Source organism: Numida meleagris, chromosome 1, assembly GCF_002078875.1.
Source record: "Numida meleagris isolate 19003 breed g44 Domestic line chromosome 1, NumMel1.0, whole genome shotgun sequence".
NCBI lineage: Eukaryota > Metazoa > Chordata > Aves > Galliformes > Numididae > Numida > Numida meleagris.
In genome coordinates, this window is record NC_034409.1 from 78,471,168 (window position 1) to 78,484,662 (window position 13,495).

Below are 13,495 nucleotides of genomic sequence, written 5' to 3' on the forward strand. Positions count from 1 at the left end.
ACTATAGCCAAATGAGGCAAGCTCTCTATCAGCACAAAATTGCAGCAAAAACGTGAGTGCAGTCAAAGATCCTTCTCTCCAAATTTCCTTTCTCCAAGAGCTGCCCCCAGAAAATGGCTAGGCAAAGCATCTGAAAAGCTAGGTGCAAGTACAAAATATGTATTCATCCAGTATAATCTCCAGTTTCTGTCAAACAGCAATGAGGACACTTGCTGGGTCAAGAATTGTAGCCCTGTCCATGTGCTTAGTGGTTGTTTCTTCAAATTCTGTAGTTATTCTTCACCTCATTTCTACTTTGCTGCATAAAGTATCCAACTGTAAGGAGTTCCAAAGATGAATTATGTATTGCATCAAAAGAGTATCCCTCTTTGTACAGTTTATACCAGCTGCCTAATAATTTCACTGTGTGCCTACTAGCTTCTGTGCTATGAGAAACAATGACAAGCCATTCCTTAGTTCACTTCTTTTTACCATTCACATTTTTTTCACACTCTGTATCAAATCCCTCTTCAGTCACTTATTTTTCAAGACAAAGAATTTTCATTAAGTTAATCTCCACAAAATAGAGGCCATTACAAACCTTTCTTTACCACTGCCATGTTTCCATGTGACTGTTTCAGTTGTCCTATATCATTTCTGTGATGGGATGTTCTGGAGCACAAATGCATTCAGCGAGGGGCATGCACAGTGGAGTTGTTTATTTCTATAATGATATGATGTCTTTTGCTCCTTAGCCATTTCCCAACCATTTGCAATCTTCTCTTCTTTTTTTTTTTCTTTTTTTTTTTTGAGCTGCTGCTTTCTCAGTGTATGACACCTGGGCCCCTTCCCTGCGAGGCAGTAATTAATGATAACTAATTTAGAGCCCATTGTTGCATCTGTATAATCAGGACTGTTTTTCTGCAAATGTATTACTTCCTATATGTCTATCCATCATGAAGACGCTCAGGTCTCTGGAGACGCCTCTGTAACTCCTCACCGTCAGGCCTGGTGTGGACCATCTGAATAATTGGATATGATAAGTAAATGCTGACATCTTCCCATTTCCCAGCTTTTTCAGATTATGTAAGAATACGTTATGCATATGATCCTGCCAAAGCATATGCTGTGAATCTTAATTGGCTCCTCAAAGCTGTCAGGAACCTTTAAAAGCCTGAACATCCATTCCCCCTTTCCACTGCTCTGGCAGAGAGGCAAGCAGAAGCAACAGTCTTCACATCTCACTGATGTCCCTTCATGCTGGCGATGTGCTGCCAGTCACTTTACCGATTTCTCCAGAAACCTAAACGACCTACTCTTTTTTGCAACAGCTTGCAGGGCTTCTCTGCCATGAAGAGCTTCTCTGCTTCGAACACTGATGCCACAGTCAGCAGAGATGCGAAGGGCCCCTTGTGCTTATCTACCACAGCCTTGTGTCCCTTGGGTGTTTACTCCTCAGCCAGCCAGACCCTCTGACAAGCTTTCTGCTGCAGATGTGTCTGAAAACATTTACTATTCCTTTTTTCACCCTTTGTGAACTTCTCAAAAACAAAATTCCAAAAAAACTACAGGCTTTGGCTGATTTACATTTTCTTTCCACTGGCTATGATGATACATTTTTTCTCATCAGAGGTTTTTCTTTGCTTTAACAGAATCTGGGGTTTTTTATGGTAGAGTTAAGCTGGGGTTAAACTGATAGAAAAGAACAGAATCCCATAGGAAAACAAGAGTATGAATGGCCCAGGGACAGCAAAACAAAAGTGAATGGCTCATCTTATGCTCTCAGCCTGGATGGAACAATCTACTGTGTGAGGGACTGATGCCCCAGCATGTCCCAACACAGAGTGGTGTCTCATCTTCCCAAGCACAAAGACTGCCTACAGCAACTTCAGCAAGGCCAAGGGCAGGGTTTTATCATCACACATAAAAGTAAAAGTTGACCTACCCTGCCCTAGACTTGCATTCAAAATGTGGTGGCTTGCAGTGCTGAACTGGGGCACTAATCAAATGTGGCATAGTGAGTTTGCCCATGACAGTGGCAGCACTGCATGTGATGGTGCTGGATATATCCTCAAAGGATCTTTCTGTCTTCTTTCCAGAGCCACCTTGCGGAAGCTGCGCCCAGAAGACATGTTTGAGACATGGGTAGGTACATATGAGGGGGAAGCCTTGCGTCCTCTGCTAGCTTCCAACCAGAAACAAACCCACTCTGGCTACCAAACTGCCGCTCCTAAGCCCCAGCCTCTGGCTAGGCAAAAAAAGCCACACTTTCTCAGCAGCATAAAGAGTTAATTCCCAAGAAATGGCTATTCCCTCCCAAAAGTAGAAGTTATTCTCAGTTAAGCAACTACTCCAGCCAAAACAAGAGGTATCTGCTGTTGAGAATCTCTGTACTGACCATGGTACATTGATGCAGAGCAATCTTGGCAAGGATTATCTAATGGACATCCATTAGGTGGGGGAGTCACAGATTGTACCAAATGAATGACTCCTGGAAATTGTACTGGAGCAATTGTACAATTCAAAATGCAAGCAAGAGCAGGCAGTTCAGCTGATTATATAGATTATGGAGTAAATTGTGCATTGATTGCTCTTCTCGTGGTGTGAGCAAGCTGCAAGTCAGCAATTATGAAGAACTAACCAGCAGTTTGGAGCAGAACACACACACAGAGCTCTCCTGGTCTGTAAATGTAGGGGAGGTGGGAAAGTGTGAAAAAATAAAGGAAAATAGTGTATTGCAAATTATTCTTTTGCTGTGGATGAATAAGATGTTAATAGCCATTTAGGGAACTTTAAGTGCCAGCTAAATTCTGGAAAACAAAGCTGAGCAGGTGCTTGTAGAAGTTACAGAAGATGCAATCATTCCTCCAAAAATCTCAATATAGCATTTTTAACCACATTTGCTACTTAACGTGAAATGCTGTGTGACTCAGAAGCACCAAAAACCCTGGGAATCTTTAATACAAGAAGGCAAGAGGTAATAAACTGTACTGAGAGTTATGAGTCACTTAGGCATGGTAGGTTTTCATTTTGTTTTGAAATAGATTCTGTGTAGAATATGGCTTCCTAGGCTTCCACTGAAGTCCCTCAAAGTTATTTTCATAGGCTTCAGTAGGACCCAAATTTCACAGGCAATGATTTTGATTTCATACTGAATACATTCTGAAATAACTTCTAGAGAAGTGTGAATAGTCAATGGAGTGATATTTGCTTAAAAAACAGCCTGGATATACAAAACGTTCCTCTGCTACAAGACTAGCATCTGCACCACAACAGGATGGATTCAGATCTCACTGCAAGTTCAGAACATTACCAGTGGCTTCACTGGTGTTACTCTAGTTTAGTTTGCTTCACAGAATGTCAGAATATATATGTATTTATATTGGTATATATATATTGTTCATATATATTCATATTTTCCTGGCTGACAATGCTGCTGGTAAATATGGAGATTAAAAAAATGCCATAGATTTTTCCAGCTGTAAGTGCTCTGAGTCCTGGAGAAAATCTGCGCAGAATACCCCTATGAAAACATATTCCCCAAAGACGCCACCAATGGCCCTACACCACCTATTGTTTTTAAAGATAATGTTTTCTACTTAATCTTTCAGTTTTTTTTTTTTTCCTTTCCATTTTTGATGGTGGCTTTGTCACCTCTGGGCTCAGAGTGGAAAAGAAATTAGCATTTAGATGGGAATTTCTTCTCGCATTAAAACCAATTGAAATCAAAACCCGGACTAGCAGTGGGCGAGGAATGTGAAGCCGTTCTGTGGGAGATGACATTCATAGCGGGCGGATGACAAACCAGCTGGCGGATCAATTGCCCTTTGCCAATATCATTACCCATTGCTCACACATCTCACAGAGAGAAGCAGCCCACTAGGCTGTGATTTCTATCTTCCATTCATTTGAACCCCAAACTGAGCCTCTCATTCAATGCCCAAGTAATCCACATCACCTCCCAGAGTGTGAGGAAAGCTCCTTTACTGGACTTAAAGGAGCATACTTTAGGGCTGAGCATGGTGCCCCATTTGCTGCCCCACGAGCCAGCCCCTGGTAGCTGTTAACTGATGAAGTTAGGTGACCTTGGGCATGGTAGGTGAACCCAAATTTCCATGCTAGATGGTCCTCAACCTTCTCAGCAACCAAGGTTTTGCCCCACACCATTAGAGAAGCTCTATTACCTTTGCCATTGGAGTGCCCACCTCATTTTTAGCCCCAGTTTTTCAGCAGTGCTGTCCAGCTGTTTTGGTGCCTGCTGTAACTCAGCCTTACCTCAGCTCCCATTTCTGGTGTCTCAGTGGTGCCCCAGCTAATTGCCTCTTGGAGATTGTGCTGCTTGTTCAAAGGTATCCCAGCATTCATCATCTCCAGCAACCACCCAGACCGTCATCTCTCTCTGGCCCATCAATAACTGTTTCATTGTTTGCAGGAGGATGACATGGAAGGAATCCATATCGTGGCCTTTGCTGAAGAAGATGACCCTGGTAGGAGGCCATTTTCTTCTTTGCATGAGTCCTCATTCCTCAAGAAGCTGTAGGTCCCCTCCTCAGCCCCCAGAATTGCCCCTTCTCATCCCACTTCACTATCTGCTTTGTTGTCTTCCCCTCCCCTTGATCCCCAGCATGGGGGTTACCCTCCCTTGCTAATACAGCCCCTGGGGCCACCCTCACTCCACTCTACCAGCTGCCTCAAAACTCTGCCCTGACCAGCCCATCCTACACAGGCTGGATTTAAGCTTGTGGCTGGCTGGAAAAACAGGTGCTATCTCCATCCCAGCCTGGCACCTGGAAGTAATCCATCACCTCTGAAGCTCTGCCACAGTTGTCACCAAAGCCGTGCCTAGCACAGACCTCTGGTTTTAATAGGTGTGGTGGGTTGTATGTTTTCCCATTGCCAGCAAGGAAGCTGGGGCTTGGGCACCAAGATTTGTCACTAATTCTCAGTCTCTTGTTGTGTGAATTGAGAAAATGCCGAGGGCTTGTTCTGTCACATGCATGCAGGGAAAACCGTGGGCACAGCTTCCTGAAAAACCATGGAATCAGTGATTCTCAATGCCATCAGCGTGATGAAAAGCTTTGGCCTCTTAAGGGCTGGTCTCCTCCATCGCCACAAGAAAACAGTTACATTGTTCCACTCCATGGAGGGATTATGAGGATTAATTCATGTGTAACTAATTTCAATACCCGGGGAGGATGGTCCAAATTAAAAGCCTTATTATCAGAAGAAAGAGCAGGGAGACAGTATTTTAATGAGAATTACAAACAACTCCTGTGTTCATAGGGGGTGAAGGAAGTCAGAAACCCCGCAAGCGAAAGTGGCTGGGGGTTTTCAGAAGAGGGCTGTAGAGGTTCCTCTGTCGTTTCAGACGGCTTTGAGTTCCTGGAAATCCTGAAGCAGGTTGCCAGGGACAACACTGATAATCCTGACCTGAGCATTGTGTGGATTGACCCTGACGACTTTCCTCTGGTGAGTGGCAGGGGCTGGTTTCCTTCCTTGGTTTGGGGTGTGGATGTGGGCGCAGTAGCACAGGAATAGCCTGGGTGCGTGCACAGGATGCAAAGGAAGCGGCACTGCACCATGGGCTGTCACTAGGAGCTGCTCACTTGAGTGATGCCTCAACAGCATCCCCAGAGACAGCACTTTAATTTGCCATGAGCAATGGCCAAGCTTGCATTCAGTTTCTCTTCCATTCCTTCACGTGCTTCCATGCATGGTACCCTTCTCACCACCTTTCCAGCTGAATTTATGCAAACAAATATTGCAAAGATCCTTGTTTGAGTTCTGCTTCTTGCTCCTGCAGCTCATCACTTACTGGGAGAAGACCTTCAAGATTGACCTGTTCAGACCACAGATTGGGATTGTGAATGTCACAGACGTGAGTAGCATGCATCCAAAAATCCAGTGATCTCTCCCGTGATTAGAATGCTTGGAATGATGGGATCCAAAACAGAAAGTAGGTCTACTGGCATTAGTAAGATTTCTGTTAAGTGCAAGGAAACCAGGCTTTTTCCCCTGGAAAAAGCATCAAGACCTCACCATTCCTGTGTGCAAGTGGGGAATGGGAGGAAGATGCCCAGGTTGTCTTAGGAGCTACAGAGTTTAGAGCAATAGAGGTGCAGCCTCACCAGAGCTGAGTACAGGCGGACAATCACCTCCCTGCTCCTGCTGGCTACACTATTTCTAGTACAAGCCAGGATGCCATTGGCCACCTTGGCCAACTGGGCACACTGCTGGCTCATGTTCAGCTGAGTGTCAGCTAACGCTCCCAGGTCCTTTTCCTCTACACAGTCGTCCAGCCACTCAAGTCTGTAGCATTGCCTGGCATTGTTGTGACTAAAGTGTGGGACCTGGCACTTTTTGGTCTTGTTGAATTTCATCCCAGTAGCCTCAGCCCATCGATCCATCCTGTCCAGATCCCTCCCTACAGAATGTGCACACAATCCCCTCATCCAAATCATCAGTAAAGATATTAAGCAGGTTGGGCCCCAATCCTGACCCCTGGAGAACACCACTTGTGACCAGTCACCAGCTGTATTTAACTCCATTCACCACCACACTCTGGGCCTGGACATCCAGCCAGTTCTTTACCCAGCAAAGAATACACCTGTACAAGCCATGGTCTGCCAACTTCTCCAGGAGACAGCTGTGGGAGATAGTGTCAAAGGCTTTGCTGAAGTCTAAGTAGACTACATCAATAGCCTTTCCATCATCCACCATGTAGGTCACCTGGTCGTAGAAGGAGATGAGGTTGGTCAAGCAGGACCTGCCTTTCATGAACCCATGCTGGCTGGGCCTGATCCCCCTGTTGTCCCACACATGCTGTTTGATCTCACTCAAGATGATCTGTTCCACAACCTTCTCTGGCATCGAGATCAAGCTGACAGGCCTGTAGTTCCCTGGATCATCCTTACGACCCTTCTTGTAGATCAGAATCATATTGGCAATCCTCCAGTCCTCTGGGACCTCTTCGGTTGACCAGAAATCCTGATAGATGGTGGAAAGCAGCTTGGCAATCACCTCCATCTGCTCCCTCAGCACCCTTGGTTGGATTCCATCTGGCCCCAACGATGTGTGACAGTCCAAGTGGAGTAGCAGGTCTTTACCTGTCTTCACATGAATCATAGGGGGTTTATTTTGCTCCCCATCCCAGACTTCCAGGTCAGGAGGCTGAGTGCTGAGTACCCTGAGGATAACTAGTCTGACTATTAAAGACAGATGTAAAGAAGACATTGAGAACCTCAGCCTTTTCCTTACCCTCAGTGGTCACATTCCCCACTGCATCCAGTAAATGATGGATATTCTCCTTAGCCCTCCTCTTACTGTTAATATCTTTGTAAAAATTTTTTTTGTTCTCTTTTACTACATTGGCCAGGTTGAGTTCAAGCTGCACTTTTGACTTTCTTATTTTCTCCCTGCATATCCTAACAACTTCTTTGTACTCTCCCTGAATTGCCCATCCCTTCTTCCACAGGAGGTAGACACTCTTCTTCTTCTGGAGTCTTAGCAAAAGTCCCGTATTCGCCCATGCCTATCTTCTTCCCCTTCAGCTCATCTTATGGCACTCAGGGACAGCCTCCTCCTGTGCCTTTGAGACTTCCTTCTTGAGGAACATCCTGCCTTCCTGGACCCCTTTACGCTTCAGCACAGACTCCCATGGGATTCTCCCTGCCAGTGTCCTGAATAGTCCAAAGTTGACCCTGTGGAAGTCCAAGGCAGCAGTTTTGCTGGCCCCCCTTCTGACTTCACCAAGAATTGAGAACTCTACCATTTTGTTGTTGCTCTGCTGAAGACAGTTCCCAGCTTCCACATTTTCCACCAATCCTTCTCTGTTAACAGCAGGTCTATTGGGGTACCTCCTCTGGTAGGCTCGCTTACCAGCTGTGTCAGGAAATTATCTTCCATGCACTCCAGGGATCTCCTAGACTGCTACTTTTGTGCTGTATTGTATTTCCAACATGTATCAGGGAAGTTGAAGTCTCCGGTGAGATAAACAGCAGGTGATTGTGCAACTTCTGCCAGCTGCTCCTAGAATGCCTTGTCTGTCACATCATCCTGGATAGGCAGTCTATAACAGACCCGCACCAGGATGTCAGCCTTGTTTGCCATCCTCCTGATCCTTACCCATAGAGGCTTGACCTTAGCATTGCCATCCCCAATCTCAACAACATCGAAACATTCTCTAGCACAGAGAACCAAGCCATTGTGCGTCCTTCCTTGCCTACTCCTTTTGAAGAGCTTATAGCCATCTTCTGCAGAACTCCAGTCATAGAAGAGATCCCACCATGTGTCAGTAATGGCAACTAAGTCATAGTTTTCTTGCCGCACAATGGCTTCCAGTTCCTCCTGTTACTACCCATGCTGCATGCACTGGTGTAGATGTACTTCAGCTGAGCCATTTGCCTCGCCCCCAACCCCCTGTAGGGCAGCATTTGTCAGACCACTAAGCAGAGAGAAAAGGGAAGAGGACCAAGGTGGCATCTGTCACCGACAATCATGAGAGAGAGGAACAGACAAGCCAGAACTAGAGCCCAAGTCTTCCAGTCTTTCGCCTTTATTGCTAGCTCACGGTATCTCTATTATAGTTATTGCTGTTGGCTGTGTTTAAGTCATGTCAAAGCAACATTAAACAGCTATCAATGGACATTCATAAAAGTAGGACTGTCAGTAGCAAGAGAACTATATAAAAAGCAGTATCAGGCAAGAACATATGCCTTATTATCTGACAGTCACCAAGAGACCTGTAAAAAATCATACGTTATCTAGATTTGATATAGTAAATATTTCAGGTTGTTGATCATAGTATTTGCAGATTTTATTTCATTCCTCTTAAGTCTGTTTTCTGTTCCTCAAGAGAGAGATTTAAGAAAGTTCTAGGTTGGCTGGTGATATCTAAAACAAACATTGAGCTAATTTTGCTATTTCAGTGTTATATCACTGCTTTCAGTGGAGTTACACGGGTACAAAGTAGGGCTTACACAGCAGAGTATAAATAAACACTCCTGTTGGCTTCAGTAGACATAACCTCTGTGACCCTATCACTTCTCTAAAAACCTACCAATACAAACACAAAGCTCCCAGGGGCCCGCACTGGCTCCTCACATTGTTGCGGCTCAGAACTCGCACCATGATGCACTTCAGAACATTGCTGCTCCTTCTGCACAGCATCTTCTCTAGGTGCAATGGTCTCACTACCCTTACCCTTATCTGAAGGTGTCCCTTTTTGCCATGTGAATGGTCCTGTGCTCTGGAACAGGATCATTTACATGAAGTAAGAGCTGCATGCCTCTCTGTGGTCCTTTTTTTTTTGTTACAGTTTTGGTGTTTTAGGAGGAAAATGCTGTAGGAGATATACAGCGCAAGAAAGACATAGACCTGTTGGAGAGAGTCCAGAGGAAGCCACAAGGATGTTCAGAGGTCTGGAGCACCTCTCCTGTGAAGAGAGGCTGAAAGACATGGGGTTGTTCAGCCTAAAAGAGAAGGCTCTGGGGAGAATTCATCGAGGCTTTCCAATACCTAAACAGGGCCTACAGGAAAGATGGAGAGAGACTCTTTGGCAGGGAGTGTAGTGAGAGGGCAAAGGGTAATGACTTTAAACTGAAAGAGGGTGGGTTTAGATTAAACAGAAGGAGGAAATTCTTCGCTTGGGGTGGTGAGGCACTGAACAGGCTGCCCAGACAAGCTGTGGATGCCCCATCCACAGAGGTGTTCAAGGCCAGGTTGGATGGGGCCCTGGGCAGCCTGAGCTGGTGGGTGGCAGCCCCGCCTGTGGCAAGGGTTTGGAACTGGGTGGGCTTTAAGATTCCTTCCAACTCAAATTATTCTGCGACTATATGATTCTAAATATGGTGTGGCTTTTTAGGAAGCCATACAACAAAGAGAATAATGTACCATAGACAGAGGAAGAAGTGGTGTGTGTAGCTATCATCTGACAGATGGGAAGTTCTTGCTTCTGCAAAATCAAACACTGAGAGAACCTCACAGCACCTCTGTGAAATAGGAGGCTGATCTTCTTTCACAGAGAGGAAACAAAGAAGGAAAAGGAGCTTATCAAGGCATTTACCCAAGGAACCTATAGGAAAGCAGAGAGACAAATCTAAGCTATGTTTCCTGTCTCTAGCTAAGAGCTGCAATTTAGACAGCACCTTCTAACTGCGTTTTAGACAGCATCTTGTTACTGAATCTCCCCCCCACCCCTCCAGTTTATGGAAGTAATGTAGTGTAGGATTAGGAACAGGGCAGCAGGCACACATCAAACACAGAACAAACAGCACCATATGCTCCTGTAGGTACATCAAGCAGTCCTACTTCTCATAGTCAGAACCAATAGCACTTCATGGGGGGTGCGATAGTCCCAACATTTGGGTAGAGTGGTGGTGTGGCTGCCCCTGCCCACACGCTGTAGTAGGGCAGCCACCTCCAACCCTGCATCCCACGTGTGGTGCAGCCCTTACTACAACATTAGCAACAAATCTAATCTCATCCCTTGTGACTGAGGGTGGCTAATCCCTGTCACTTGTCCCCACAGGCTGACAGTGTCTGGATGGAGATCAGAGATGATGATGACCTGCCCACAGCCGAAGAGCTGGAGGACTGGATAGAGGATGTACTTTCTGGGAAGATAAATACTGAAGATGATGATGACGATGATGATGATGACGATGACGACGATGATGATGATGACGACGATGATGATGATGACGACGACGATGACGACGACGACGATGATGATGACTAACTGTGACTCTGTACAGTTTGACTTGTGGAGGCTGAGAGGCCTCCCTCTGTGGCAGGTCCCTTCATCAGAAGACCTGTGTTTGAGCATCAGCAAGCACCGCCTGCTCCTCCTTTCCCCCCTGCCCCGCTCTCCCTGCCCCTGCTGGGACCCCTGGCCTGATTCTCAGAGGTGCTGAGCCACCAGGACTGCCACCACGGCGGGTGGCACCGGCAGGTGCCCAGCACCGCTGTAAATCATGCCTCCGTAGGAAGGACAATAGGAATCTGTAGGGAACCTGCCCCAGTGCCCAGTGCAGGAGGAAAGCACCTGCATGCTCACTGCCAGAGGGACACAGGGAGCCAGTTTGTATTCTCCATGCTCATCGGCCCATCATGAACATCCAAAGACCAAATCTCACTCGAAACAGAGGGAAGGTCACTGTAAAGTTTAGTCCTTTCATTAAACAAAATGCCCGTTGCAGCTACTCTGCCAAGACCGCTGGATCCTGCAAGTTTGCTTTTGGAGTGTATAGCTACTCTTTAACACGCTCGGAGCAGCAAAACGTTTGAGGGGGGGAAGACAGTTTTAGGAACACTAGTTAAATTTTTAGTGATTCCATAAAATGATGGTACACTTGTATCTGACAGAAAATGCAAAACCCAACACCACGGTCCCTGTCTGACACGCTTTCTTCAAGGAAAAATAGAGCAAGTGCAGGTGGTCTTATATGGGACAGCACAGCTTGCAAGTTCTTGAACTTGGAAGTTCTTGAATGCTGGAAATGCTGATGCAGGTCTGAGCCCAGATTCTCAAGGCTGAAGGTCACAGCACAGAGCCTAACTGTTGGTTCTTAATCTTGAGGAAACACCAGAGCTGACCTCAGGCCAATTCCAAACATCTGCAGCCAGGTCTGGGCTAAGGTGGTGCATGTGAGATAGCACACTTCTGCCCATAGAAACCTTCATAGGGGCTCAACCTGAAGCCTTCTTATTCCCCATGACCTTCCAGCTTTAGGTGACTTTTAACCAAAATTCCATGTAGCATCCTTTCCCATGACCAAGGTGTTAGGAGGGAACATATCCATCCAACCATACTAGATGCTGGATTAAGTGAGTTGGGCAATGAGCAACGAAAGCATTCAAGCTGGTCAGCTTCTACATATTCAGTCACAAAGTCAATCCCTGCTTAGAGACTCGGATGTCCCATGGTATCCTGTGAGAAGCCTCTTCTGACTGCAGACTGAGGTGGAGCTCATGGCATCAGCTTGCAGCCAAGGAGGCCATGAGGCAAAGGGCCAGTGACTGAGTCCCAGTGAGTGCCGCTCCATCCATGTGCAGGTCACTTCAACAGCATTAGGTCTCCCTGCTTTCCCATGCCAGCAGATTTCAATTGTCTTAGCTTATTAGGTTTGACAATAGTGCAATGAATGGAGAGCTTGGAGATGCTTTATCTTTATAAATACTTAATTATATTTTCCAGTCATTCAGACTTGGTAGCAGAGGTGGGGTGTACATGTCCTCTCCTGAAACAGTCAAAAAACACTGTTCTGATCTTTCTTAAGAAACTGGCTTAAGTCAGAGATAAGTGATGTTAGAGGAAATAATAGTGCAAGAAACAAGAGATTCAGTGCTCGCTATATGAAAATGAATCAGCCTGATGAGAAACAAGGTTTACACACCATATATTTTCTTCATTGGATGAACTGCAAAGCAAGATTTTATAGATTTCTTTTTCTCCTGCCTGTTGGTCAGTCTCTTTGTCTCTCTCTTTCCCTCTATACATGAGCTGAAATAGAAACATGAAATAACCAGTATAAAAAGGCTGAAGTACTGATCTACTTCTGTGTGTGCCATGTCCCTTTAGTGGGAGGCACCAGCATGAACAACATGCAGTTGTGAATGAATGCTGTGCCTGCACGCTAGATGACTGTAGGCCGTGCTAGCTCCTCACTGAGCATCCAACACTCAACCAGAACTTTTCAAGCACTATCGATTAGAACAATAGACAGGACAGCTAAGTCCTCAGATTGAGTATTAACTATGTTAGCCCTTTCTTACTTCTTTATGATGTATAAACACTTCCTGGAAGACTTGAACCAAGTGTGTCTGGGGAGACCATCTGGGTGTTCTTACCGGTGTTCATAGTGGTGAGCAGCTCAGCCCCATCTCAAAGGACGTGGTGAAGACTTTGGGAAGGCTTGAAATGCAGCGTACTGTCAGTCTGGAGGTCCCCTCTCCAGACCACAGAGGTGCCCAGCACTATCCTTCTGCTCTGCCCTTTCAGCTATTTCAGCCAGGGGGTTGCTGGAGAGAGGGAACAAGCTGAACTCAACGACTCATTTACGCACATCGGTAAAGGGCAAGAACAGGCTAAACTGGCAGTTTAGTTGTCTCTTAATCTGTGATTAAGGGACAAACTCTGTTTATGTTGCTTACCTGAGAACAGTACTTGCTTATCTTTACCTTGGGGATATTCCCAGGAGTAAAGTATGCAAGATTTCACACTGCATGTGGTAACTTCCTTAGCAGCTCTGCAGCCCCAGATCAGTCATTGCTAAGTCCTACCACTGTCGATAAACATGAAGAATAAACGAAGAATTGCTCTACTGCCCTTCCCAACCAGCACTGTCCCTGGACACCCCAACTGCCTGGATACTTTCCTTGTAATACCATCCTTCCCAGGCCAGACACCCTTCTAGTCTGACATGCCTCTGTCCATATGCTCCAGGGGACATTAATTAGGCAAAAGAAACAGATCCTGCAAATAACATTGCAGATGTGTTCAGGTGCACAGGTGGTA

At 45.9% G+C, this 13,495-nt stretch overlaps 1 protein-coding gene across 1 annotated transcript in view; it reads left to right on the forward strand.

Moving 5' to 3' along the window:
• Nucleotides 1-12,476, forward strand: part of CASQ2 (calsequestrin 2) — a 31,604-nt gene extending 19,128 nt beyond the window's left edge. The window contains exons 7-11 of the mRNA XM_021397976.1: nt 2,079-2,124; nt 4,412-4,466; nt 5,348-5,448; nt 5,783-5,857; nt 10,508-12,476. Of these exons, the coding sequence (XP_021253651.1) occupies nt 2,079-2,124; nt 4,412-4,466; nt 5,348-5,448; nt 5,783-5,857; nt 10,508-10,717 (487 nt within the window). The 3' untranslated portion in view covers nt 10,718-12,476. The remainder of the gene's footprint in view (nt 1-2,078; nt 2,125-4,411; nt 4,467-5,347; nt 5,449-5,782; nt 5,858-10,507) is intronic.